Below are 26,453 nucleotides of genomic sequence, written 5' to 3'. Positions count from 1 at the left end.
ATTACATCTAGGAAACATATATATTAACGAGAATCTTTTTGGTGTTAGTTTTATTGACAACAGAAAAAAGTAAAAAGCAAACAAAAATATAAAAAAACTCACACCAGCATGCGTTAATTGTTTAAACTTTCAATATCAGTGGCGTATCAAGAAAGAGAGTTGGCACCCCTCCCATTTTTTTTAAAATTTGTTATTTTTATGTCTAAAATTGACACGAAATGACTAATAATGTCCAAGCACCCCCCTTTTCAGATGAACCTCGGCTGGCAGCCCTCCTTCTTAAAGTGCCTAGATCCGGTCCAGAATATGTCTACCGAGCATAATAAAATGTAGTAGTAAATGAAACCATTGACTTAATCACTACAGAAGGGCAACATATATTTACTGATTTTTTCACGTACTTCACATCAAGTTAAACTTTCTTGTCCATAAACAACCAAAAGCTCAGACATTTTCACTTTCCGTGGACGATGTGTTCATGTATTTAAAAAACAAACTATTCATTTAAATGAAAATCACGATCAACTTTACACGTGTCTTAGCATAAAAACTTAAACATAAGCCTTTGTTGTACTGAAGACCAGTATTTTTTCGCAAAGATAGTAACTGAGTATATGGAGACCAGTATCTGACTATTTGAATTTAACAAATTACTTTTTCGAGAAAAAGACAAAAAAGGCTTTAGAGGAAATTATCCTTACAATAACCATTAGACTTTTCTAACTAAAGTACATGCTATCAAAAAGAAATACTAAAAGTAAAAATGAACACTATCGACAAGAACAATTGATTTTATGATAAACCTCAAGGCACAGACCATTTTCTTCTCAAAAAAGAGGGGAGACTGGAATTTTATGTTGAGTTAGATTTTAATTTCTTCAGATGCAACCGAATTTAAAACAAATATCTGAAAATCTACATTGCATGGTATTGGAGGAAATATTGAATCATATTTTTTCTGCCAATGGCAGAGTTCAATTTTTTTTGGCTCAAACTTGGAATAATTTTTTTTTTCAAAATAATCCCATCTCGCATCCCCTCAGTATAAAAATGGTCGGTGCCTTAGTGACAGTGAGTCTTCTAAATATACAAATAGTCATTAATGACCTTCTAAGGAAGAGAAAAAATCATAATCACATATAATTGTGGTTTTTATATACAAGTTACTGTTACATTAAATGTACTACATATAGTCTTAAGGCAGGTTAATGATGAATACTGATGGGCACTAAATTATACGTAGGTTTCGTTTTAACGGTGAATCGTAGATTGCTGAGTTGAATTTAGTATAAAATCGACTTAACGATTCACAAGTCTTCTAATATTTTGGAGGGAGTGCATCATTTGTTACGACAACAACTGGTCCGTCAACGTTCTGTGAAGATTTTTCTTTGTATTGATCTTTCCTTGCCTGAGCGGCGGCCTGTCTCCTTCTGTACAAACTAAAATAAAATACAAAAATGTTTTACACATGAAAGTTATTAAGTTTTATTGCATTATTATTAGGGGTCTAAGAAATCGAGAAAAAATACCTTCATGCTTGTATTAATAAAAGTCACGTAGATGTGCGTACGTTTTTTTTTTTGCAAATGATTTTACTTAAAGTTGTTAAATCAATTCTAAAATTGAATAGAAAAGAACATACATAAATGCAGCTATAGCAATGCCGGCTGCAACAATCGCAACAATACCAATTACAACAACGAATTTGCGGTGATTACGGTGACAGCGATGAAACCTCTTTCCGTGGTGTTTCTTTTCTTCACAGTCCTCATCGTCATCATCGTGGTCGTCCTTTTCTTTCCCTGGTAGTGGTAAAAAAAAAACAAAGGAAATAGCTATACAATCTCAACAATCGACTGTATATAACAGATGGTTCAAGACAAGGTAATTAGAAGCAATTTGAAAAAAAAAGTCTTACCATTTTTAATTGGTGTAATATTTTCCACAATGGCCAAGTTTTTATGTTACTTGAATATATAGGGGCAACTCTTTCGCTGTACCTGTGTATAATGATGTTTTGGGGCCAACTGCAGCCTGCAGTGGTAAGATGTCTCCTCGTCTTTCATTGAAGACCAATGAATGGGGTTTTTGTTTCTTTGATACATACACCATACCTGCTCTCGTTATATTACCTATTACGGTATTTCAGCACATTCCTCAAAACCCTTCAATATATGACAATATTCAGTTTGCGATCTGATTGTTAAACTTTTCAATATTATACAAAAAGGTTAAGGACAGTATTACCTTTTCAAAGTAAACACATCTTTGAGGTTGGGAATAATGCTTTAGTGTTGAAAGTGCAAAATATCGGCAATAAAAATACCTCGAAACGACTGTGGTGGGCATTACATGGCCTAAACCTGAAGACATGAAACAACGACGATCGACACACACAGTGCTGCGAAGCGCATAAAACAGATTACAAGTAAAACTGAAGAAATTTCTTTGACCACCTAGTCTCATCCGTGTTATTTAAAATGTTCATTTAGCTCGTTTATTTTAAAACTATTCATAGAGATTTGAATTCGATAATACCTCATTTTTAAAGTAAAGGACATATGACAAAATTATCTACATATACTTACTGAAGCAGTAAGCCTGGTCAATGGAGGTGGTTGGTTTGAGATAATAAACATCATAATCTCCGCAATCCCGTACTTTTAAGCTCAGTTCAGTTACACAAGAATCAGTTTCGCTTGCAACACAGCCAACAATATCAGCTACCTCACCGTCATCAGGGTACTGACCTGTATGAATAATTATTACAAATCTTAATCTTCGTTTCCACTAATATGCCAAATCAGTGACCTGAATGGACGATTAAGGTTACAGGATGATTCGACAATACCGTATTCACACGATTATAAACTATAGTTTTAATTAAAATAGGGGGGCACAGTTTTTCCGTTTTTCCGGAAATCAATAAAGCTCCTAGATACCACAGCCTTTCAAAACATACCATGTTCGAACATACTTATGATGGTGTCCAACTGTGTTCGTCGATATTACAATTATAAGTAACAATAACCTTAGTTATAAGTATGACATATAGAAGATAGATATATTGTCCTGAATTTATTTTATACTGATAACTAATTGAAATTCAATAAAAAAAAACTATGGGAAATTGAAATCGCGTCTCGTGTGTGATATTTTATCATGAAATGCAGAAAATCATAAATTAAAAAAAAAAAACGGTATTTTACTCCGTCGGATATCCTTTTTTCCATAACACTCAAATTATGATATGATAGACTTTAACGTGGGATTGCAATAAGTTCTCCTTTTCAAATTTAAGAATAAATGCAAACAAGTTTATTGATTGCATCATGGAATCTTATTGATCACAATTCAGGAAATGTTCATATGTTTCAAAACAACTGTAATGTGCGCTATTTCATGTAGTTTAATGCACTCGTGTTAAAAATAATTTTGGAAAAGAAAATTTCTTTCATGACAAAATAGCAAATACCAACTATTTTATTCCACAACACATTATGTCATCACTATTACTTATATACATAAAATATGAAAATAACAGACAGAGAGCTGTATAAGTGTCACGAATCAGTCGCTTATTTTTGTCGTTTTAAAGGTCTTAGCACATATCTATTTTTATTCCGAGAATGTTCATATGTTATACTATTTTGTACTACGAAAAATCAGTTGAACAAAAGATATGTGATAAAATAAATGTCCAAAGTATTGTTACGCGTTTGTTTTCTGTAAAAAAATCGACGTCATGGAATTTACGTCGCAATTCACAAATAAAATTTCAACAGGCATGCAGGAAGTTATCATCAGCGGAAAGAATCAGACTGAACAAAGACTTAAATGATGCAACATTATGTGCACGATCTGCCAATACGCACCAACATAAAATGTCTTGCTTGAATCGGGAATGTGCCGAGTGTGGTTTTGACAAACTTGACTTTTTAGATGAAGAATTGGACAAAAGTGGAGCAGACGAGGTCTCATGGGAACGATACGAATATCAAAATGTAAAAATAAAAGGAGATGAAGTAGTTAGGAAGCTTGTTCTTGTAAAGAAAGACTCCAAGGCATGTGACATGTATGAATATATGAAACAATTACTTTAGTGTTTCCCTTCCCATCAATTCAGGGCATACTGGCAGTCACAAATTTACCAGTTACGCATTGTGTTGCAATCCATGATTTCTCTGAAAACTATAAATGTACTGGACAGTATGAAATCCAGTATTCTTATTTCCAAAAACAAGAAGTTTCTATACACGTGACAATTTTACATATAAACATGCTATATTAGAGTATGATGGAATAGACAGTAGCGAAACTGACAGAAAAATTATCACAGAACATTTTATTGTAATCAGTCCAGACCAGAAACACGATCACCGTTTTACTCACGCGGTCCAGAAGTTAATTCGCGATTACTTAAAATCTTTTTCATGCGACGTTTCAGTCATGCGTGAGTTCACTGACGGGTGTAGTGCTCAGTACAAAACTCGTCACTGCATTGGACAGATATGCTTGTTCTGATTAAAGATATGATGAAATTATTAGAAACTTTCTTGAAACTTAGCATGGTCGTGGTCCTCAAGGTGCAGCCGGCGGTTTCATTAAAAAGCAAGCTGATTTGTCTGTTATTAGTGGGCAGCATGTGATTCAAAGTGCACATGACTTGTATGACTTTGCAACAAAACATCTTAGTAAAACTGCTGATGATTCAAAATGCACACGAAGGATTTTCCGTTATATCGATTCGATCAATGGAAACCGTGATCGATATTTCAAACTCGTAAAAGAGAACACAAGGTATTTTCTGCGGAATTAGAAACTGTGAAAATTAGAAAGTTGTCCTGCTATAAGTGTGAAAAATGCTTAAATACAGATTATGACGATTGCACAAATGTTGACCAAATTGGCAACTTTTCCATCTTAAAAAATGACTAAAGAAATTGCTGATCAGGAATCAGAAGAAGTGGAAGTTACCTTTAAACACCTTTACGACCTGGTGTCGTATGGAACATTAATTGCCGTTAAAGCAGACGATGTTAATGTTCCTTATTATCTTGTTAAAGCGAGCAAACAAATGACGGTTATAAGAAAAGAATCAAGTGACAAATGGGGGATCCTCTATCCTCCCGAAACAAAAATAATACACGGATATTATTTTGGCATTGCGAAAGGCAGATATCATTTTGTTAATATGATATATTTGATTTATACGCATGCTCCTAATAAGGCCGTTTAAAAAAGAAATTTTTTCAAAACAACGATATATTATAAAATCACCCGCAGTTGATGTTGAATAGTACGCAGACATTAGGTCATATTACGAAATTTATGGTATAAAAAATCAACAAGACAAAACATCAGAAAGCCTCCTCTTAATAACACACGTAATCATAAAATATAAAAATGGCTTCAGGTAGTGAACATGAAAAAAATGCTTGCAAATGAGGTAACGTTCGATGGTCAATAAAAAAGAAAAACGTGATTTAAAAATGTTACGTTCGTGGAGTCAACTGTATGCGCGACGTAATCATGGTAACATATGTTTAGGACCGGTATGGATACATATCTAATTTTGCTCATTAAAACTACTGGACTGCATATTTTGCCCAGATTCAAATGAAAACATACGCCTTTAATGATTGAAATCACTTGGGAAACATTTGCTAACCTATCAATATTTTAATCGGATTGTATCCTATATTTATATTTTGTTTAAAAAACATGTTTTTCAATTCTTTTTTTAATGATGGTCCCAAACTTACGGAAAACACATGAAAAACATGTTTTTAATATTTTTCAGAAATATATGAATTCATGATTTTTTTCATGTGTAATTGTTACAGTGTTGCAGTTAGAAGTGGTGTTATTGTAGTATAAAAAAACTGTGACAATATAAGTTAGTACAAAATAAAGATGAACTTGTAGCAGGTCTAGCTTGCAGGGTCTTCTTACATGTACTCTCATATTATTTTTGTGCTGCGTATAAATTGTATAAAAGTATTTTCTATACACACGTACTTGGTATGTAAGATCTTACCTCTGCCCCATATTGGGTATTTTATGCCACAATCTCCAGATTTGATTTCACCATCTTCTAGCTCATGGTGAAGAACTTTATACCATCCTTCAGTTAACGTGTTGAAAGGACCTGTCCTATTTAAAATTTTAGCTGAGTCACAATCACTACTTGATTCTATCAATGAAAAAAATAATCTGATGATGCATCACGTATGTCTTAAGTGATCTATAGCTAAATAGACAGTAGCATATATGCGCGCTAGTAGCGAGAATGGTGAGGTATTTTTGGAAGCTGTATATGATAACCAACTGCAGTAAAAACTACATGGAACCTGACAAGAGAAACAAGACTAAAGGAGCTATATGGATGTACCGCTAGAACAACCGTCAAATGTTTCCCCAACAAGAAATGATAAGTATCCATGCAAGGATACTCATGTGTTAAATTTGCTTTTTGTACTAGGAAATGGTACCCTTGTTTTGTAATTGAATTTGACCAAGCATGGAAGTCAAAGTATAATGTCTAGATATTATACTGTTACGGTTTGGCTTTTGATATACTTCTGTTACGCCGGTAGATGTTCTTTTATTTAACAAGAGCATTGTCATACTATTTTTTCATGTACAGAAGCCAACTCCAAATGATTAAACGTTGCATAAATGTGAAATTAAAAACAAAATAACAAGTATAAAATTCGAAGACGTCGTCACGACCCTGTTTCCTGATTTAATTTATTAAAATGATATCATTAGTATTGTATTTACTTATTACTTTTCATACGCACTGTGTAAATAAAATCTCCCGCAGGAACAAATAGTAAGTGCATCTTCAACATACTTTACAATAGCACAGGTCATGTAAATTAAAAGCGCAAGTGCGGAAGAAATGTTAGAAATGAACGGAAAAGCTATGACATAAAAGTGCGCGTGCTTATCCCTTTTTTTCATTGATTTCTCTGCGGTCAAGAAAACGGAGTATGATATTATTGAAAATAAAGGGACAACCATTAGATTCTTAGCAGGTCTAGCAGATTTTAAAAATAATTAATCTGTCGCTGATTATGTAGGAAATAAATAATCTGGCCTCATCATTCCAGGAAATAAATAGTCTGACTTTGCAAATTGCTAGAAATTAAATAGTCTGACTTTGCAAATTGCTAGAAATTAAATATTCTGACTAGTGAATTGAAAATAAATATTCTGACCTGCGCAAAACCTTTTAAAAAAATTGTCTCCCTACGCTCGCCATAGTTTGATGAATTAGAAACTTATACTTGTTTAAATACTCCACAAGTTTTATAGAACATCCTAATAGTCTCCAGTGGCAATACTAAATACAGTGGATTCCTTCTAATCGCATATACAATTTGTCAGAAAAAAGTATGCATTTAACAGGAATATGCTATCATCAGGAATGTAGAATTTGGTATGGATCTAATGGTCGCCCCCTAACAAATAAAATCGAAAAAAAAAATTAGACAAGATCGTTCAGCAAAACAACAAGAACCCTTTTCGATACGCATATATTTAATTAACAAAAATATAGTCAAGTATTTTCATTTTTTCGATATTAGTACACATGATTTGTATGATAAAAGCGATCGTAGCGGGACAACACGGTCATAGGTGAAAACTGTGACTTAAAACTTTTGTTAGAATGAAGTGACACAAAACCTCGTTACAGAAAGATTAGGTGCGTCGACTGGGAAATAAATGGTACATAAAAGCTGTATTACTATCCCTTTGGAGACCAGATATTGCTTACTGTCTAAGTAGAAAACATATTAGAACCATGACCGACATAATAACATGGTTTATTTCTATGCTATTTTCCGGTAAATGATATCTAAAGGAATACAAAAATGAAATTAAAATGCTTACCTACAAATCCAAAAGCTAAGATCGACAAGAGAACCACGACACACAATTTCAACTCCATCTTTTATGGCCAGCAATATTGAACGTGACAGAGAAATCAATGATTAAATACCCAGCTTAAGTTTGCTATTGGATATTTAAGTAAACATGAACTTTGTGCATATAATAATATGTCTTTTCATAACAAGTCATGCATTCACGAAATTCAGTACATTAAAATATATATAGTATAAAGCTGGTTCATTGACAGACAAGGGCACTGGAATAGTAATTCTATAAATGGCAACTTCGTGACTGCCATTGAAAATGTGGTCACCTTACTGCTGAAGAAAAAAAATCATTAATAGAATATTTACAAACGTTTAGATTGTCTTAGAATTACTGGCAACTACTTATATATCCAATCGTAGTTGAATAATAAATAAATTATAATACATTTTAGTGTCCAATACAGAACATATTGTACTCGTCATATTGTACTGAAAACCCGTTTTAGATTCGCCGGATGTGCAGCTCGACCAATACGAGTTTCCAGTACAATAGTTATAGATCATTACAATGCATTTTCCATATTGGCACTTGTATCACCACGGGATTTCCATATCAATCCCGATGCTGATATGGGTTGAAGGTTGGTGCTATGGACGATATGGAACAAAGATATCGCCTAATTTTTGTTTAATCACGTATGACTATTTCAAGTCACAGTTGAGTGTAAATTCTTCATTTTAAAACAATGGTCATTGTGTTGGATATAACGAAATCGTACTTTTTTACCAGATTATATTCCATTTACATCAAGTCATACGAATATTGTTCATATTTTTCTGTACTCGGTATTTCTCCGGCAAAAAGAGCCCACGAGTGTAACAAGAAGAACACCATTAGCGATGAGTCATATGGATGTCGTGAAATGTCTTAGATAGATTTTCGTGACAAAATGTGTGTCAAGGAATTTAATCATATGAATGACCGTACTTGAAATTCGTTCAGTATTTTGATTTAAAACCCACATACGGCAAAACTCACTGGCATAAGCGGATCCTTTTTGCACGAAAATTTTGACTGAATACATAGAAAAATCACTGGAAATCACCGAGGTGGACCCCTCATAGACCAAGCAGCGCCACCTTCTTGGAATTTCGGAACTTTTGCACTGACTGGAAAGTGAATCTTCATTTTCAGTTTAGATTGAAGATCAGAACTGATATAGCAGTTACCAGAGCCTTTAGAATTGTAAAGCCTGATGGAATCTGCAATTATCTTACACTGCCACAGTTAAATCGTCCCATTGGCATACCCGGTATAGGTTCAAATGCAGTTAGATCTATTTTGTAGGTATTTCTAGTGTATCAATTCTATGTTATTTACGCCAGTAAACAAACCCAATAGACACCTTTACTGCGAACTTAATATGCTAATTAATAAGGATTGTACATTTGTATTAACTACCATCCAATTAAAAATAGTTGACTTCTAATCTCTTATCAGTACCTGTTTATTTCTATGCAATACCTGTATGCAATCAGTCGTTCACTTTCGATATATTCTAGTTGTCTATTTATTTTTGGACACATACAAGTGTGGACACAGCCTGATATTGCCCGAGGGGTAAGTATGGACGCAGACTGGTATAGCCCAAAGAGCAAATTTGAACATACATACGTTTTGTCGTGAAAGAGTAACCAATAGAACCAAGATTCTAGCGGAAATCAAAGGAATGTAATCCAGGGACAAAGACCAGACATGGAAAACAGACAAACACAACAAAGAACATAAAGTAACTAAAATAATACATACAAACTAACAAAAGTAAATGAAAATCTCGGACTCCACTTAAAACTGGGAGCATGGCCGAGGTGCACCGGTATGATGAACGTGTTTGAATCGTCCAGAAAACTCCTCCATTTACTGAAATCAATAATTGAATTATGCACATGTTTATTAATATATATTAACATGTGTTACTAAATATCTACGGAAAAAATTCCATAATGACTTGCCACATTCATAAGACATGTCATATACATATTCATTCTTGAAGGTGTACTTGTATGGATGTGTTGAACTTGCTATGTCATGTTCATAAGGATTGCCAATGGACATTTCACTTAAAGTATGTTAGCTTGATAAAATGATGGGCTCTGTTTTTTTTGTTTTTTTGTTTTTTGTTTTTGTATCAACAGAAACCGGCAGTGTAATATCTGTCAGTTACACGGTTTGCCCTAATTTTAAAATAGTAGGGGCCATAAACTAAAAAAAAATATTTGCTAAGAATGTACATCTGTAATATCTTTGTTTTTACATTAGTCATAGTTTAACAGTTCTCTAGCAAAAGAGAATAAAACTGCATAATAGAAAAAAAATCCCACTTAGTCATGTACTCAACAGATAATATTCGAAATTCTTATGAAACAAAAATACAATACCGGTATATAAAGGACTTCAAGACTAAATCCATCTGTTCTGACTCTCAATTAACACTTCAAAATCAATATTTCACCTAAATCTTGTATAAAACAGTTTTATTTAATTCTAAATAGTCACATACATTTGTAGCCTGAAAAAAGTTTCCTTGGACAAAAACTGTATACTTGTTTTGCAGCTGAATAAAATATATCAAGAGGCACTGCCAGTACCATTTGCTTTCAGAACCAACATAAACGTGTATGTACATTCAGCACTTCACAACACTGTCATTATTTTTTCTTTAGAATCTTTATTTGTATATGTATAGACAATTGATGAAAGAGGTTGGAATTCCGTTCTTTTATGTCCCAAGCCAAGTCAGCAAAAAGCTTGCCAGACAATCTCTAGCACTACTGGAGGAATAAAATGACCGTCTGTGTAGGCCTTAAAAATGTTTCCGATCACCCTACTGACCCTCCTTCAGACCCCCTACTCATTAGTTTTTATTTGAAATTTTGAAATAAATAAATAAATAACGTAAAAATTCTTCCGAAAAACAGAAGAAAATTGAAAACACACATGCCATGAATGTGCTCTTGGTCGTGGATAATCCCTTTTTGGAATTGAGATTGAGATAATTTTTGTTTTTACCACCTCCGTCCAAACAAAAAAAAATCTCATGCGCCGAACCCCAAAAGGGATTAGGCTGTGGACTAAGTCTATTACATGTTTAGTCTTTGCATATTTGGGTTTCATTGTATCTTTATGACTTATTTAATTTCAAATATATCAAATGAAAAAAATCCCTACCCACTGACCCTAGACAATTTTAGAACAGTGCTCAGAAATAAAACTTTATTTTTTTTTCGGCCTTAGAAATTTCTCCTCAATTGACTGGCATGCAACAATATATATCTTTGATTTCATCCCAAAAAGTATTTTGATGGGTTAAAGATTCGGCAAATGCTGCTGTAGTCTATACAACGCTGTGCATAGCGTGCATATTACAAACTGAATCACTAGGTCACTGTCGATATTAAATCTTGTGATAATGCATTAATTTTAATGAATTTAATGAATGAACGTGATCACATGACAACAAATTTCCCCGAATACACAATGACCCACATTCACGGGATTGACTATGCCCGGGGACTGTGTAAACGCTTTGATGCTTTACACCGTCCGTGAAAGACCGCCAAACGATAGCCAAGGACGTTAAGATACACCTCAGTCCGTCATGTATTACACATACGAGTGCAAACCGGGTCTATCTGTGTTGAGTATATGTGTCAGCACGAAAAAGAAAATTAAACGAAGTACATGTATTGGAACAGTCAGCTGATTGTCAGCGTCACTCATATCGTGCAAATGATTGTCTAACAGTGTGTTACGAAAGATTTTTGAGGATTTTGGTGCCTTATATCCACAAAGAGAGTTGAATTATCTACTAGAAGCAATTATAGCATTCTAGCTTTATAATGCACGAAATGAAGGATGTAACGGGTATACGGAAGTGCTATCATTTTCGATTTTATTGTTATAGTGTTATTTAAATATAGATAGTAATGAAAACCTGCAACGCTGTACATTATCGGAATGCTTAAGCTGTCTTCTGATATTTCATGCAGGCCCTGGCGGGTCCAAATAAGGGGGCATTGGATTTTTTTCAAATGTTTTACAAAAGGGTAGCATAACAACCCCCCTCGAGACCACCCGATGTATCACTCATTGCATTGTGTATTTTGCTACGGTTACTGCCTCATGACATCGGAAGCCCGGAGATGACAAATAAAAATAAAATTTTGCTAAGATGATGGCATAGGAATTTCGATAACGCATTTCTCGGGAATCTGTGGTCAATCTGTGGTCTGGTGATATTGCTTTTTGTAATAATCATTCTGTCGGGCAATTTTGGTCATGCATAAAGATAATAGAGCTGCACTTGCCCCAGGGCCTTAAAAGTGCATGGCTAGTGTTGTCTGCACCATACATAATTGTTGAAATTGTATTCTTAGACTTAGGCGTTTATGTTAATGTGCGTGTGTCTGGAACTAGATGCCCTAGAAACTAAGTACTCTGGAACTTGGGTGTCTATGCGATAACTTGTAGTACTTGAGATATAAAACTTTATATCAACTGACTGAGGAATGTAGCTAGTTAAGAGGGGCACGTATCTAAGGATTTATTTCAATGATCGTGGCGGCTTAAGTTTGAATGATTTGACAGACAGCTTCGACCTGGATGTCGATAAATTAAATTTCGACTCGAAAATACTTAGAAACTGGGAAAGGCCAACGAGTAGTTTGTAGCTTATTTACGCAGTATGTCGGAGAGTTCTGTGTTCATTCAGCTAGGTGTTCCATGTAAACCGACATCGAACCTGAATATTACGCAAACTGGCGCACTGCTAATTATGAAACTATATACAACGATAAGCTTATGTTTAGATACGTTTGAATTCAATCCCCGTACTTTCTTTTTATTCCAAATTTGCAATTAGATGATTATTTAAGGGGTAAAAATTCAAACGATCGATATAAATTGATTCAGTACATGAGTACTTTGATTGTTATTTTGCAACCAACAGCAATACTCAAATAATCATGTTCAGTCAGATTTGTTTTACTTAATCATACTCGGCGTTGTGTGGAAGCCATACCAATGGTAACTATTTGTTATAGTTTGTATAAAACTGATTTTAGTTTTGAAAAATATTTGGTAGAATTACCCAGTTATTTGATGCAATATTTTTGTAAATTTAGACGTGGGTGCCATCGCCTACCGATTGAGGCAGGAAGATGGCAAGGTATTCCCAGACAAGACCGTTTTTGTACACTGTGTACCACACCTGATATTGGTGATGAGTACCATTATGCTATGATAAGTAAATTTTTCGAAAAAGATAGAAAACAATTCTTACCAGTTCATTGCAATTCAAATGCAAATACTTTGAAATTTGCATAACTTTTTCCTCACAGGATATTGATATACTTAGAAATATGGCGAAATTTGTGAAGATAATTTTAACGAAGGTCGTACCTCCAGTTTAATTTCATTACATGTACAATTGTTTACACATGCACTTTATGTAATATTATCAATGTTTGTATATTTTCTCTGTAACTGTTTATAGTTTATGAGAATAAAGTAAAGCAAGCATATTGCACGTTTGACGTAATGAATCGCAAACATTTTCATACTTGTTCTATGTTCATTTCTTTTATAATACAATTTTGTACTTCTTCTATGGCCAATCAGACTAGTTTGATGATTTTTTTTCATTTGTTAGATACACAGTTGACCATATAATTAGTCTTTATAGTAATCAGACAGAAGGATAAACCAATCAAAATTCCCTTTCATTTCTGAAACAATTACAGACCACACATTTCTGTCCAGTGTTGATATGTACTTCGGTTATTGTACCTTTGAGATGAAAGTTATATAAATTGTATATGAAATTTGCACTTTGCAAGAGTTGTCGTTTTCTTTGTTATTTGATTGATTTAAGAAGGCGATGAATGATATAGTTTTCCTAAAATACGGATACTAAAATGGCGTTACCTTTTGACAATTGGCAGAGTCTGAATATTATATGGATTGATACTTAATAGACAATTTGTTTACTCTTGTCGAATTCTTTGAATTAAAGTGTATCCTACAGCTTGTCTTCATATTTTGGTGGGACACAATTGATATGCTCTTACATATGTGTTTTTGTTGTTGTATTTGCCATGTTAAAAAAATATCGCGTTTTTAAGTACATTTTTTTTGAAGAAATTATGATAAGTCAAAATCAGTTTTCCACATTTTATTTCAGCAACAATTCCAAGGAGTCCATTAGTGAAAGTCTTGTATTCTTCTCTCAACAGATCATTATAACGCCATAATTCAGTCAAGAGGTATTTAGAATATCTGGAAAAAAAGAAAGTTTTGAAATCATTCCGTAAAATGGGCAATTAACCGTACGAGTAACTGCACTTTTGTAATTGAAAAGGTAATGTCTTGAAAGATAACACATTTTATACTGTAAAGTATTATATTAACTTGAAGATATACATGTAAGGTAGTGAAATCGTTATAGGTGTCGCGTAAACGTATGTCAATTGCATTGCCTTACAAATAATCATGTCCGGTCGCAGTGCATCTCTAGTAATTTAACTCAATCGCAAATTGTAAAATGCCAATTTTATGTGCATAGTCCACATTTACTCCATTAAAAATGTCTAATTTTAGCACTTTTCAAGCAAGGATATAGTTAATAAAAATAGATTGTTCAGTTTCCAACATGATAATTTGAAATGCTTTAGTGTCTTAAAAATCTCACTAAAACTGTTCCTTTGGCTAAACTGATAAATCAATGGGACACAAATCTGTTAGCATTTACTTACCTGGTAGTTTAACCAGCGATTTTGTTCCCAGTAACGTTGAACAAGTTCAAGAAGTAGAGGCCTCCGAGAACTGAAAATAAAAAAAGTTCAATTATTAGAAGAAAATGAAACAGACGTACGAAATAGATATTGTAGTGATGTTTTTTTTTGTGAAAGTATATTATAACATTGTCTGAAGTCTCTTTAACTCTCTATCAAACGTTTTTTCTTTTCATTTTCTGAATAAATTGTAAATGTATTTTTACTTATGCACAACATTTGTCCATACCCCCTCCCACAAAAGAATATTTGTTGTGAAAGTACTGAACAATCTAGAGAGAGAGAGAGGTTATGCACCGGTGGTGTCGGGCAAAACTGCTCTGTAAAACAATACATACGATAGTTAAACAGTCTAGCTTGTCGAAGGGCCTGTAAGCTGTTGGAAGCATATGCGACGTATTGTCCTTGTCGTCCGTATTGTACGGTCTGAGCTGGGTATCCATAGGAACCAACGTACTGTTGTGCGTGGACAGCTACCATGGCGATAATACAGGGCAAGACGATGCAAAGAATGAATTTGTTCATTTTTATTGGTTGACTTTCACAAGCTGAAAATAAAAATAGTGGATACATGTCATCTGGATAAAAAAAAAACGCACAAAAGATGATTAGTGAAACACTAGTAACTCAGAGACATACACTGACTGCTTGTACTTCGAAAAAAAGCATGTTTAGAATACTTGACATGCGAAAAAATCAGATAAATGAATAATATTACCTGAAAATAGTTTTTTTCCCTTATACAATATATAAAAACTGGACTAAATACTGATAAATGCATAAATATGTGGATTATTTTACAATAAATTCTGGTCTTTTATTTTAGCCCCACAAAGTTTAAACACACGCAAATAATAATGTAAGTAAAAAAAAGAAATTGATAAAATGAATAAATAAAAATGGAATGAAATAGAAAGAAAGATAAATAAATAGACAAATACAGTCAAAAATTTATATTGATCATTTACATTTTTAGGAAGCTTATGAACTATTCGAGTTACATTGACTATTGGAACTTACCTTTGGGTGACTGGAAGTGTCGAATGACCAGAACGTATCTACTTATATAGTACTGGTCAGTTTTTACATTACGCAATAATTACCGCAATACAACTTACATGTGACATGGTATTACAGTAAAGCATTCACCGACAAAATGTAATATTAGATGTCCCAACAAGCTACCAAACGATTAAGGAAGATTCATAATGTTGAGTGTTCTGTGACACTGAGTAGTACATCGATTTGATATAACTGGATTTTCAAGGAAAATTTAAAAAACATTAGTTAAAATTCAAATTGGTATACGAAGATTGTTAGTAAGTATACGAAGAATAAAAAAAATTGATAAAATACTTTGTGGGTGTGCATTTTATATGTTTCTATAGAAAGTATACGACAAATTTCATTTTTAGGATCAAGTTACTTCAGATGAATAATTCAGTTGCTAACTCATTTGTTTTTAATCAGAAGAAAATTCGGGGTTTTCATGAAACCGACAGTCATGCAGCAGTGATGTTCAGTACAGTAACTTCCAATGTAGTTGATCTGATTGAAAGAATAACCAAGGGAACTAAGATTCGTGTAGAAATCAAAAGATAAAGACCCAGACGGGGAAAACAGGAAAAAATGTTGTTCTATTTTCATAATGATTGTTGACGTTAATGTAAGATTTTTCAAGATAAAAGAATGTATTCAGCAGTTCCTGGTCCTGGAATTTGAATATATATATATATATATAATGTTTAATTTGTTGCCTTGAGGCATAACTGTTACACTAGAACATGGATAAAAAAAAAACAAATTAAAACATAAGAATCTTACAACATATTAGTAGGTGTAAACCCAATAGATGTTATATACTGTTTAGGAAGACAAGGATTTTAGGGTAGTTTGAAGAGATGAATTTATGAAATTTAAGCCACCAAAAATTACATAAGTAGTGAAACAAATGCAATGGACATTTGAGTGCGAGAACAAAGTAATTAATATAATATAAACTACAACAACAAAAACACATTCTATCTAAATTTATTCGATGTTACAACAAGGCCTTGAACAAGGCGCTTATCATATTTTGATAAATTATTATAAAACGGTTTCAATCAGGTAGTTAAGCACCAATATCGTATTCAAATCCCGCTTCCATCGCAATAAATAAGTTTTGAAACGAGTGCAATCGTAGTAAGCTAAAAGTAGAACATGACCGCGTTAAAAACCAGTTTTCAATCTAATAGTGCTCTGGAATTTCCCCACTTGTTCTCAAATGTACAAATTTATAGTTATATATCATATTTAAATGGCAGCCGCCTCGGTAGTCTCATGGTAGCGTGTTCGCATCGAGTACGATAGGTGCGGGTTCGATCCATAGCCAAGACACACCAAAGACTTTAAAACTGGTAGTCATTGTTTCTCTGTCCAGCACGTGGTATTTGAGAGGATAGTGACGACTGGTTGGCTCGGAGTCGAATAATGTGTCCTAATAGGGTGGCATTCTTCTCTTCTATTTGCAAAGTGCAAATACTTTCTTTTTCAATGAAATGGGACATTTTTTTTCCGAGAAAAATGGAAAAAATTATGAACACAAACATAAACAAGACTGCTCCTGTAACACTTATAACAACATAAAATTGCTTTAAAAGCTACGGTATAGCATTCTTCAATAAGCATTTGAAAATTAAACCAAAAAAATCATTTTTACAGAATAGAGTCACCCAACGAAGGAGTAGGGTCGTCTATATGTACAAGAGATGGTTGTTCTTTTGGTGATTTACTATTATTATCCGATAAAATTGGTTTTCTCTTCGATGATGAATGTCTGCGAAAATAACACCTGGAAGTACAGAAAGTGTGAAATTCAATTATTGAATGTAACTCTACCGTGTTCCTATACCCAAATGTTCAATGTTTTGTACTTAAGTACCAATGATATAAAATTCTGACACTGCCAATGGTAAATTGATTCACGGTGTAGAAATCCCTACTGACCAAATTACGTTTTTTTTTCAGTCTACATATGCTATATTTTTACCGAACAATAATCATTTCCATTCAGATCTGCACTTTTGAGAAAATCCTACATTCATTTCCCACTAAAATCAACCAAATGCAACCAAATCAAGAACTATAACTCTTGCAAAGTGCCAATTTCATGTACAAATCTATACAATTTTTATCTCAAAGGCGCAAAATGAAGAAACTAAAACTGGTTGTGTGAATTGTTACTGAACAAGAAATAAAACTGAATTTGGTGGGTTGTTAACATGCATGAATCACATTTCGTCAGATTTTTAGAACGAGTGATTCTTAATATACATTAATTCGGGTTCGAAATATACCGTTAGATAGGTATTTTTCTTAGTTTGAAGTCATGAATATGTGCGTGTTGGGATAACTTAGCTCCTATTTACCTATTTATAACCTTTTGTTTAATATGGTCGTTTGTGTGCATGTCTGTTTGAAAGAAAACTACACTAAAGGAATAAATGATGTGATGCCATCACCGCTTTGCAGCACATTCGTGTTTCAACATCCGTATAGCGTCTATTCACAGATTTTGATCATTTAAAATTACCACAAGTCTATTATCCTTGAAATAAGCTGCTGCATTCATCGTTACTTACCATACAACAACAGCTACGATCAGAACAATTATAACGACAACGAGACTCACTGCCACGAGAACTTTTGTACTTCCTCCGCCACATTTAAAATTGCCCTTGTCAGTACAGTCGGACACTTCTTCATTTGGCTCTTCAAATTAAAAAAAATATGTTTCGGATATAGTAATAAAAGCGTTCAAAGAACCAGTTTGTGGTTATTATTTTACATAAATTTAACGAATAATTGACGCATGAAAAATACCACCACACATTTTTAAAAATGTTTTGCTGGTGTTGTATTTACATCTGATCAATACGTACTATCATTGTTTTAGTCAGGAATCATATTATATTACATTTTCTTATATTATTGTAGGAGTTGTCTCCCCTGTACACTAGCATTTGTTTTAAAATATTGCAGAAATCAACAGGCTTTATAAACTGAACAAAGTACTAGTAATATTCTAACGATTAAATCATATTTTTACATTAAGTTTTGCGTACACCCAGTTGGAACATTAAACTTACTGAAGCAATACGCTTGATAACACCCCGTGGTAAACATGAGTTTATAAACACGGAAATATCCACAGTTTTTCACTTGAATAGGGTAAGTATGGTTGCAGCACTTTCCTGGGACGACTACACAGGCGTCTCTATCAACGATACCGTCTGCTTGTGTAGGTATGCTGCCTGTAAACAGAATTAAACACTTCTTGTACCCAAGATACAATTACATTTGGTTGATATATAAATATTCAACGACCCCACAAATCAATGCATAAACAAATTCTGGATGCTCTATATAATGAGAAGTTTTGATTACTCTGACATCTCGACATACAGCAACAAATACTGAAACATCAAATCGGAAAGTCAATAAAACGTGGCTAAAACGCGAACACATAAACATTGTACACGACAGAATATAATACAATTGCATATAAAGACTGATGAAAAGAGAAAAAAAAAACAAGACAACACTAAAAACCTCATGCAGAGCTGGATTATAAACTCCGCCCCAAAAAGACTGTGATTGACCCAGATGCACTGGAACGATAAATGTGTTCTGCTTTGCCAGCCGCAACCGTCACATTGCAGATGTGTGAAACTCAATCTATCACGATGTAAGTTCATTTACTATCAAGAATCAATTTGTGGTAGACGAAATGTATTATGAAGCCCACTGCGCTAATATCTTACTAACCAAGTCCAGTACTATACTATAGTTACCATCCATCCATATTGGAAAGACTGTTCCACACGTTCCGAACGTCACACAGTCCGTAAACATATCCACACCAGTTTTTTCGTCGATTCTGTACCATGTAGGGTCTAAGGACGCATCACAGAATGGTACGTTGAGTATATTGCGAGATAAACTTTTAGTTCCCGAGTCTGTACAGGGATCTTGTGCTGAAGCTTAATAAATATCCTCAATTGAAAATCAATCATTTTTTATCTATTCTACTCGTTTTTTTTCATTTCAATCACAGCAATGCAACGCAAGTTTTTTTTATGATTACTCGTGTTCATTAAAAAAGACCAGGCGCGTAGCTGAGGCCAAATTGAAGTGCAGGCAAAATTACGGCAGGCGGAGCCCTGGTAGGGGGTCCAGGGGGGCGAAGCCCCCGAAGCTCCGCGAGATAGCGTTTTAGAGCATCCTTTATGCCTCTCCTGGATGTATTTTATCTCAAAAAAAATAATAATAATAATAAAAAAAAAAAAAAAAAAAAAAAAAAAAAAAATTGGCAAAATAAAGTGTAGGCGAAAGCTTTTTTGCCTTACGGCAGCTACGCGCCTGAAGACTAATGAAAACACTGAATAATTCTAAAGAACTAACCAAAATTCCAAACATTACTGGTTTAAGGAATAATAAGAAGTTACAGCTGTTATTGTTTCAGTTCTTTAGAAATTATACCAAGTACATCGTCAATTTCAATGCATATTAATTATTGATATAGATTTAATATTGTCGAATCATCGCTTATTTTAAGTCCCAGTCACTCGTCGAAAAAAATATAATATTTGATTTCTGTAGGGAATGTACCAAATAGAAATAAATTAAGACGGCATACTTACATAGTGTTATCAATAAACTTAGATATAAACATATCCCGCACATATTTAACAAGTTTCAATTATATATGGCCATTTTATTGACGTGATATGTGTCGATTAAAGGTTAATACTCTGAAGATTAATCTATTTTCACTTTTAATCCAGGTATACCAACTTATAACATTAATATACTGTTAAAACCAATAGAAAGATTAGTGATTATACATGTAATTTGAATAATGAGAAGTGACAAAGAAAATGAAACGAATAAAAAAAACATTACATGTAAACGATTCTGTATGCAGTTTCAGTGGGTTACTTGTATTCCTCTAAATAATCATGAATGTGTGGCATATTTTGCTGAAAAATCTTACCCGTTGTTTTGATCAGTTACAGACTGTAACTATTAATGGACTCACATCTTGGGATTTACTGTAAAGCTGCATTAGCTGCCAAATTTGATCAAATATGATTCTACCGAATTTTGCTGTATCTCTGAAATACGTTTGCTGTAATGCAATTAAAGTAATAAATGTCGATAATACCTACAGAATATTGTGAAAACAACGTTTTTTTTTTGGTCAATGAAGTCACTGTCGTGGCAGAAATTGACCTAGGCATCACATTAAAATCTTGCTAAATATCATAATTTGCGGTAGCACTCGCATGCATCCGCGATAAATACCATTGTGAATGGAAAAGAGTGAAACGTGAAATGGAAAGGAGTAAAAATAACCATGAAATTGATAGTTAACCAAACAGCATGCAAGGGAAAATTCGCATCTTCCATTTTATTTAGAAATCAGTGTAATATTTACGCACTATTTAATGACTTATTTCTTCGGACTGTTGATCACGTGGTGAATCAAAGTGCTGAGGCACTGAGTCAAGGAAGACCTCAAAATAATCAAAAATATTCATGTAACCAAATTGTGAGCTAAATAAACCGATCAAAACTTAGTCCTTTTAAAGAATAGCCATTTGTTTTAACGCAGAGTATATTTATACAGCCCGTTTATTAATATATATTTTTGGTTCTTCTTTTGTATTGTTGCTTTTGGTATTCCTGGCTGTACACATACGTTGATGTCCTCAGATTTCCTAATACTTAAATCAGCATTTCTTACAAAGGATGAATTACACTGAGAATCATTGACTACCAATATTCGATGAATTTTCAAAGTAAGAATGGACCCACACCTTGAAATTTCTGTTTGGATATGCATGAAGTAGAAATGAATCCTGCAGACTGGAGGAAGTTGAACAAAGGCCCAATCTCAAGAGAGAAATGAGCAAAAAATAACTTTTCCTTGCTTGTGCTCACTTTGATGTAGATGTCTTTAAATTTGTAATAAATTAAAACTAAAATTTGTCCTTGTCATTGTTGTCTAGATGAGGCTATGGTATGCACGATAAATGATTACCTTTCTCTAGGAATTTTTCAGTCCTAACAAGGATAAAAACTCTTGTTGTAAAAATCACTATGCAGTTTAAAGATCATTAAACTAAAACAACGTTGTAGCTCATATATTTGAGCAATTTAAGTGTCCGATTAAGTTGGAAAGTCAATGGTATGTGGTGAATACAGGGAATATGATGTCTTAATCACAAATGCACTTTGAGTATAAATCCATCTTCTTTTTCTCTCCAAAACAAAAAAAAAAGTTACTATTGAACCCATACCCCATGGGTACCACCTTTTTTTTTATGACAAATCACTATTTTCTGATTGTTTTATACCAGTTTGCCTTCAATAATGTATTTGCATTTCTTTCACTTTCTTCTGCATGATTGTTTCACAAATATGTATAAGATTAATTCAAGTAGCTCTTATGCTTTGCAAATATGTAAGTGCTAATGTTTTTTTTTTTATAGTTTTTTTATTAAGAGATGTTGACATATACATTTACAGCTGCTTCATGCTACACATACATGTACCAGCATATATGCAAAATGTTACTATGACGTAGCGTTCGATGTTGGTGTCATTTTTGATAACGTCGAAATCGGCAAAATTTGACGTCTTTTTGTATTGCGTCGTATTTCGTTCTATAATTATTACATGTAAAGAGAAGTGTGCTTAATTAATTTTTTACATAAAGTAACACACACGATATGTTTTATTATTTAATCATATTCGATATTAATTTTTCGTACGTTTTGGTCAATTGAAATGATCAGATTGCATCCTGATATGGTAAATAGTTTGGCATCAACCATTTAAAAATGATTTGAAGGAAAGTTTATCCTATGAGAAAAATGTTGGGAATTATGAAAACAAATTTCGTGATGCGCTAAAAAGAAGTAAAACACCCTCACTAAAACAGAAAGCCAACAAGCCTACAAGCAAAAAAGTCAGTATCACCCCTGGAAATCATATTGTGAAAGCGTATAAAGTGAATCTTTCCTATTTGGTTTTATATCTCTAATGTAGATGTATGTTGATATTTCCGAATACATGTACTCGTTTCGGAATTTTATAAGGTCTGTTGCTAAACATAAACCATTGCAAAGCATTTCGAGAAAACAAAGCCTTAATTGGCAAGTCCCCCTCTTTGAGAAAATTTGAGAGCTAAATCTCCCGTTTTTATTATACGACGAAAAATTCTTGCGGTCGTATAATGTTATGGTGCAGTCGTCGTCCGCGTCGTCGTCGTCTTGATCTGGGGACATTTCGTTTCCGTGCGATAACTTTAGTTGTGGTTGACGAATTGTTCTGAAATGTTGATATGATTTTACCAACAACTAAGAAGATTCTTATTTAATTTGGACTTTGTTGCCCCTGTCGCTTTAGAAAAAGGGACCAAAAAGGGTAAAAATACGTATTTTATTAAAACCCATGTAGTTTGTTTGTTTTTTTTTCGATTTTAAATATTCTATTCTAATGTGTTCTTTATTTAATTCGGCTAAACAAATGTACGGCAGATTTTATGTGTTTTGGACAGTTTTCAAGTTATAGGGGGTCAAGTTGGGGAACGACTAAAAACATTTTCATAACTTTTTTTGTCCGATTTCGAAATTTTATATTTCATTGGATTCTTCATTGGATTCCTCATTAATAATCCTGCCTACATTTTTCAATCAGATTTCGGATATCTCTTACGGTTTTCGAGTTATAAGGGGTCAAAAAGGCCACGCCAGAATAAATCATTGTTTTGCTTTGTTATTGGTCCGATTTGAAAAAAAAAAAAAATTTTGCAATATTTGTACAGCTTATTATATCTTATAGCTAAAATAATTGTCCAGAGGTAATTAGACGATCATGAAATACGTTGATTTTACAATATTTCACTAACGAATGTGCAAGCGCGTGTCTACACATTTCAAAATACTTTGATGAAGGCACGCTGATCCCGATTTCACCAGGACATCATTGCATATGAACAGACGGGAGTGCGCGCAAGGCGTGTGTGTGTGTTAAGCCAAAAAAAAAAAAAATAAAATAAAAATGAAATGATAAAACCATAGAGGAGGATGAATACTTTTTAAAGTATATGAAGAAATCGACTCAATACCATTTGCGTTTTTTGAACAATTCGTTCGAATTTCGCATGGTGTACGCGTGAATAATTAAAATATACAAATTTTAGATGTTATGCCATTTTGGTTAGACACAGACAGAATGCTGCGCTTATATACATGTTCAACCAAGTATCATAATTTTTAGAACATACTATCTGCAGCATATATACATGTAAAATGCAAAATGTCATAGTTATTAGTTCACTCTAAGTTAACGAAAAAAGTGTTTGATAAAGACTGGGTAGCACGCAACGTGTAGAAAACGTCTGGAAAAAGACAACGTGACATCACAACATACGTACGTATTTATCTACTATTAGACAATAAAACTCATTATTTTTTTTTAGAATAAACATGATATTCTGAATATTTATACAGTCCTTTAAGCGTGAATATACTTTGGTAAAAATACTGTTCGTTGTTATATTTTACAACCGTAAACAACGAAGTAGCCAATAGCCAACGTCGAAAAAAATTATTGAATTATTGAAATACGGACAAGAAGGCGTTTTAACAAAAAGACTGATTGAACATTATATATACATTTTCACTGGGGTTATGTAATAAATTGTCAATATAGTTAATGAAAGTCCCGATTAAAAAAGGCTGTTCGTATAACTTTAACAAAAAATTGTCTACCATTTTGTCTTCAAATCGGTTTCTTTCCATTTTTACAATGTCCACATCAAAGAGGAGATATTTGTGATATTGTAATACGCTTTGGCCTGATCATTACGTCATGAAAAATATGACATCGTCTGCAGCACAAACTGCTCTTTCTAAAAAAGTTTGTTTTATCAAAATACGCCAAGAAACAACTTAGATATATTGGTGAAATGGAAATCAACCATTTCTTAATGTTACCCGTCCATATATGAAAATGGACGTTCTTGTGATCGAATAATGCTTTCCCTCCACAATTAACGGCATCTTTCAAAGATTTATGATTGTAATCCTAAAACAACAACCATTTTCGAACATTTTAATATTTATGTTGCCTTTGATAACTCCACATTCTAATAGCAATATTTCGGTTTTCGTAATCAGTCCCGGTTCAATCGAATGTGACACCAACAACGTACGTAAAGTCAATGTAAATTAATGAAAATATACATGTATATTAACCATATGATATGGACAAACCTCCTATTGTTAGGAAATATTGTTACATGTACATATAATTTCATGCAAATAAGGCAAAAATAAAGGTTGGGTGGTTATAACAATACCAGATTTTTACTGTTTTTTAAACCACCCGGTCACTATTCCCACAGTGATCAATTCTGGTCAATCGAAAATTTGCAAACAATATTTATGTCATTATTTATACTTTTTGTCCTACATTAAAAAGCTAATATAGTATATATCTACTATATTTCAGTGTTCGTAGGTTTTATTCTTTTAATATAAAATAAACATGTCTATCTCTAAAATAATTCAAATTTATCTGAAATCACATAACAAACTTTACAGAAATGTACAGTGTATTTCATGAGCACATCTTTCTTTCAATAACTATTAATAACAGGTAACATACATGTAAGTAAGAGTAGAACAGGTTACTTTTCACCTGTCATTGTTAAAACAACATCCCCTGATAACCAGATAGATCATAAAAAGTGGTTTGAAGTGATGAATTTAAAAGTCATTTCATTTACCAGACAAAAACCTTCTAAATACAGAAAATGGAGAGCTTGCTAAGGATATTTATAATGATGTTTGGACCCCATTTCAAATCTCTGGATCAATCCCTGAATGTTGATTTATCTATGAGCAATTAATGTGACATTGTAAAGTAGAAAACAAATTAGATAAATGTATTACTATATTACAAATATCATAATTTAATGTATAAAATCTTCAACTGATGCTGTGCTGCATGTATGCAAATAAATAATGTATACCTTCAACACTTACCTAGTACGTTGTACATATAAGAATGTCCATGAAAATCAACTCTTAGAAAATCTTGTTTCTCACTTTATGATCTGCGTTCTAAATGTATCTGGTATATCTTGACAATGTACTAAAAAAAGAACCGTATTGATAATCAGGTATGACTTACATGGATATAATACACATGTACATTGTATTACTATTTCTTTAAATTCCATACTAAATAGTACATGCCAAAATCTGTATCACATGCAGTATCAACAGGAGACTCCTATATCAACTCCAGGCCACTGGCCCGTGGGGTGATATAGGTCGAGGGTTGATCAACATATATATGTACACAGTGCTTGCATTTTATGTACAGAAGTTATATTCTTGGGATCAAATTAATTACACAAGAAATTTTCCAATAAAAAGGAGGGGTGCTAACCCCATGCACCCTCCCCTGGATCCGCCACTGTAATCTATACTTGCTACACAAAAAGGTTACTTTGCAGCTCCCGACATCTCCATTAAAAGGGTCAGATCGAGAGAAATAAAATGGCAAATCTCGATTGAGCTTTGCTCCCTGCGAATGTTCGAGTCAATTTGACAAAATAGTCCAGATCTCTGTGATATAATCATTGAA

General features: G+C 33.3%; 2 protein-coding genes and 1 pseudogene across 6 annotated transcripts in view; 1 reads left to right on the top strand and 2 right to left on the bottom strand.

The window, feature by feature from the left end:
- Positions 1 to 35: 35 nt before the first annotated feature.
- LOC148629225 (uncharacterized) lies at positions 36 to 8,062 on the bottom strand. The gene is made up of 5 exons (XM_088546475.1): positions 7,906 to 8,062; positions 6,044 to 6,199; positions 2,592 to 2,753; positions 1,646 to 1,805; positions 36 to 1,442 (listed from the first exon to the last, which is right to left on the bottom strand). The coding sequence occupies exons 1-5, from the start codon at positions 7,961 to 7,963 to the stop codon at positions 1,319 to 1,321; spliced, it is 660 nt and encodes a 219-aa protein (XP_088402601.1). The 5' UTR covers positions 7,964 to 8,062; the 3' UTR covers positions 36 to 1,318.
- Positions 3,633 to 5,242, top strand: LOC148629226 (uncharacterized; annotated as a pseudogene).
- A 6,048-nt stretch (positions 8,063 to 14,110) lies between the features above and the next one.
- Positions 14,111 to 26,453, bottom strand: part of LOC148629223 (uromodulin-like) — a 22,068-nt gene continuing 9,725 nt past the window's right edge. Inside the window, exons 2-9 of one of the 5 annotated variants that reach the window (XM_088546405.1) lie at positions 25,847 to 25,955; positions 19,580 to 19,768; positions 18,875 to 19,039; positions 18,368 to 18,497; positions 15,863 to 17,577; positions 15,083 to 15,292; positions 14,706 to 14,775; positions 14,111 to 14,229 (exon numbers count right to left, since the gene is read on the bottom strand). In XM_088546405.1, coding sequence (XP_088402531.1) covers positions 17,442 to 17,577; positions 18,368 to 18,497; positions 18,875 to 19,039; positions 19,580 to 19,768; positions 25,847 to 25,862 — 636 coding nt within the window. In that variant the 5' untranslated portion in view covers positions 25,863 to 25,955 and the 3' untranslated portion in view covers positions 14,111 to 14,229; positions 14,706 to 14,775; positions 15,083 to 15,292; positions 15,863 to 17,441. Of the gene's footprint in view, positions 14,230 to 14,705; positions 14,776 to 15,082; positions 17,578 to 18,367; positions 18,498 to 18,874; positions 19,040 to 19,579; positions 19,769 to 20,781; positions 20,917 to 25,846; positions 25,956 to 26,453 lie in introns of all 5 variants that reach the window. The other 4 variants (XM_088546410.1, XM_088546430.1, XM_088546421.1 and 1 more) reach the window with 4 other exon arrangements.

The sequence above is a fragment of the Perna viridis genome, chromosome 1, assembly GCF_037379345.1.
Source record: "Perna viridis isolate PV_CMFRI_1.1 ecotype Kerala chromosome 1, ASM3737934v1, whole genome shotgun sequence".
NCBI lineage: Eukaryota > Metazoa > Mollusca > Bivalvia > Mytilida > Mytilidae > Perna > Perna viridis.
Note: the sequence above shows the minus strand (reverse complement) of the source record. Positions and strands in the feature narration are given on the sequence as shown.

Excerpts from the sequence above, each read along its gene's own strand:
- LOC148629225 (XM_088546475.1), bottom strand. The coding sequence starts at position 7,963 with ATGGAGTTGAAATTGTGTGTCGTGGTTCTCTTGTCGATCTTAGCTTTT. Across the intron at positions 6,200-7,905 it reads CTTAGCTTTTGGATTTGTAG|AATCAAGTAGTGATTGTGAC; the intron begins GTAAGCATTTTA and ends TTTCATTGATAG. Across the intron at positions 1,806-2,591 it reads TGACCAGGCTTACTGCTTCA|GGAAAGAAAAGGACGACCAC; the intron begins GTAAGTATATGT and ends TACCACTACCAG.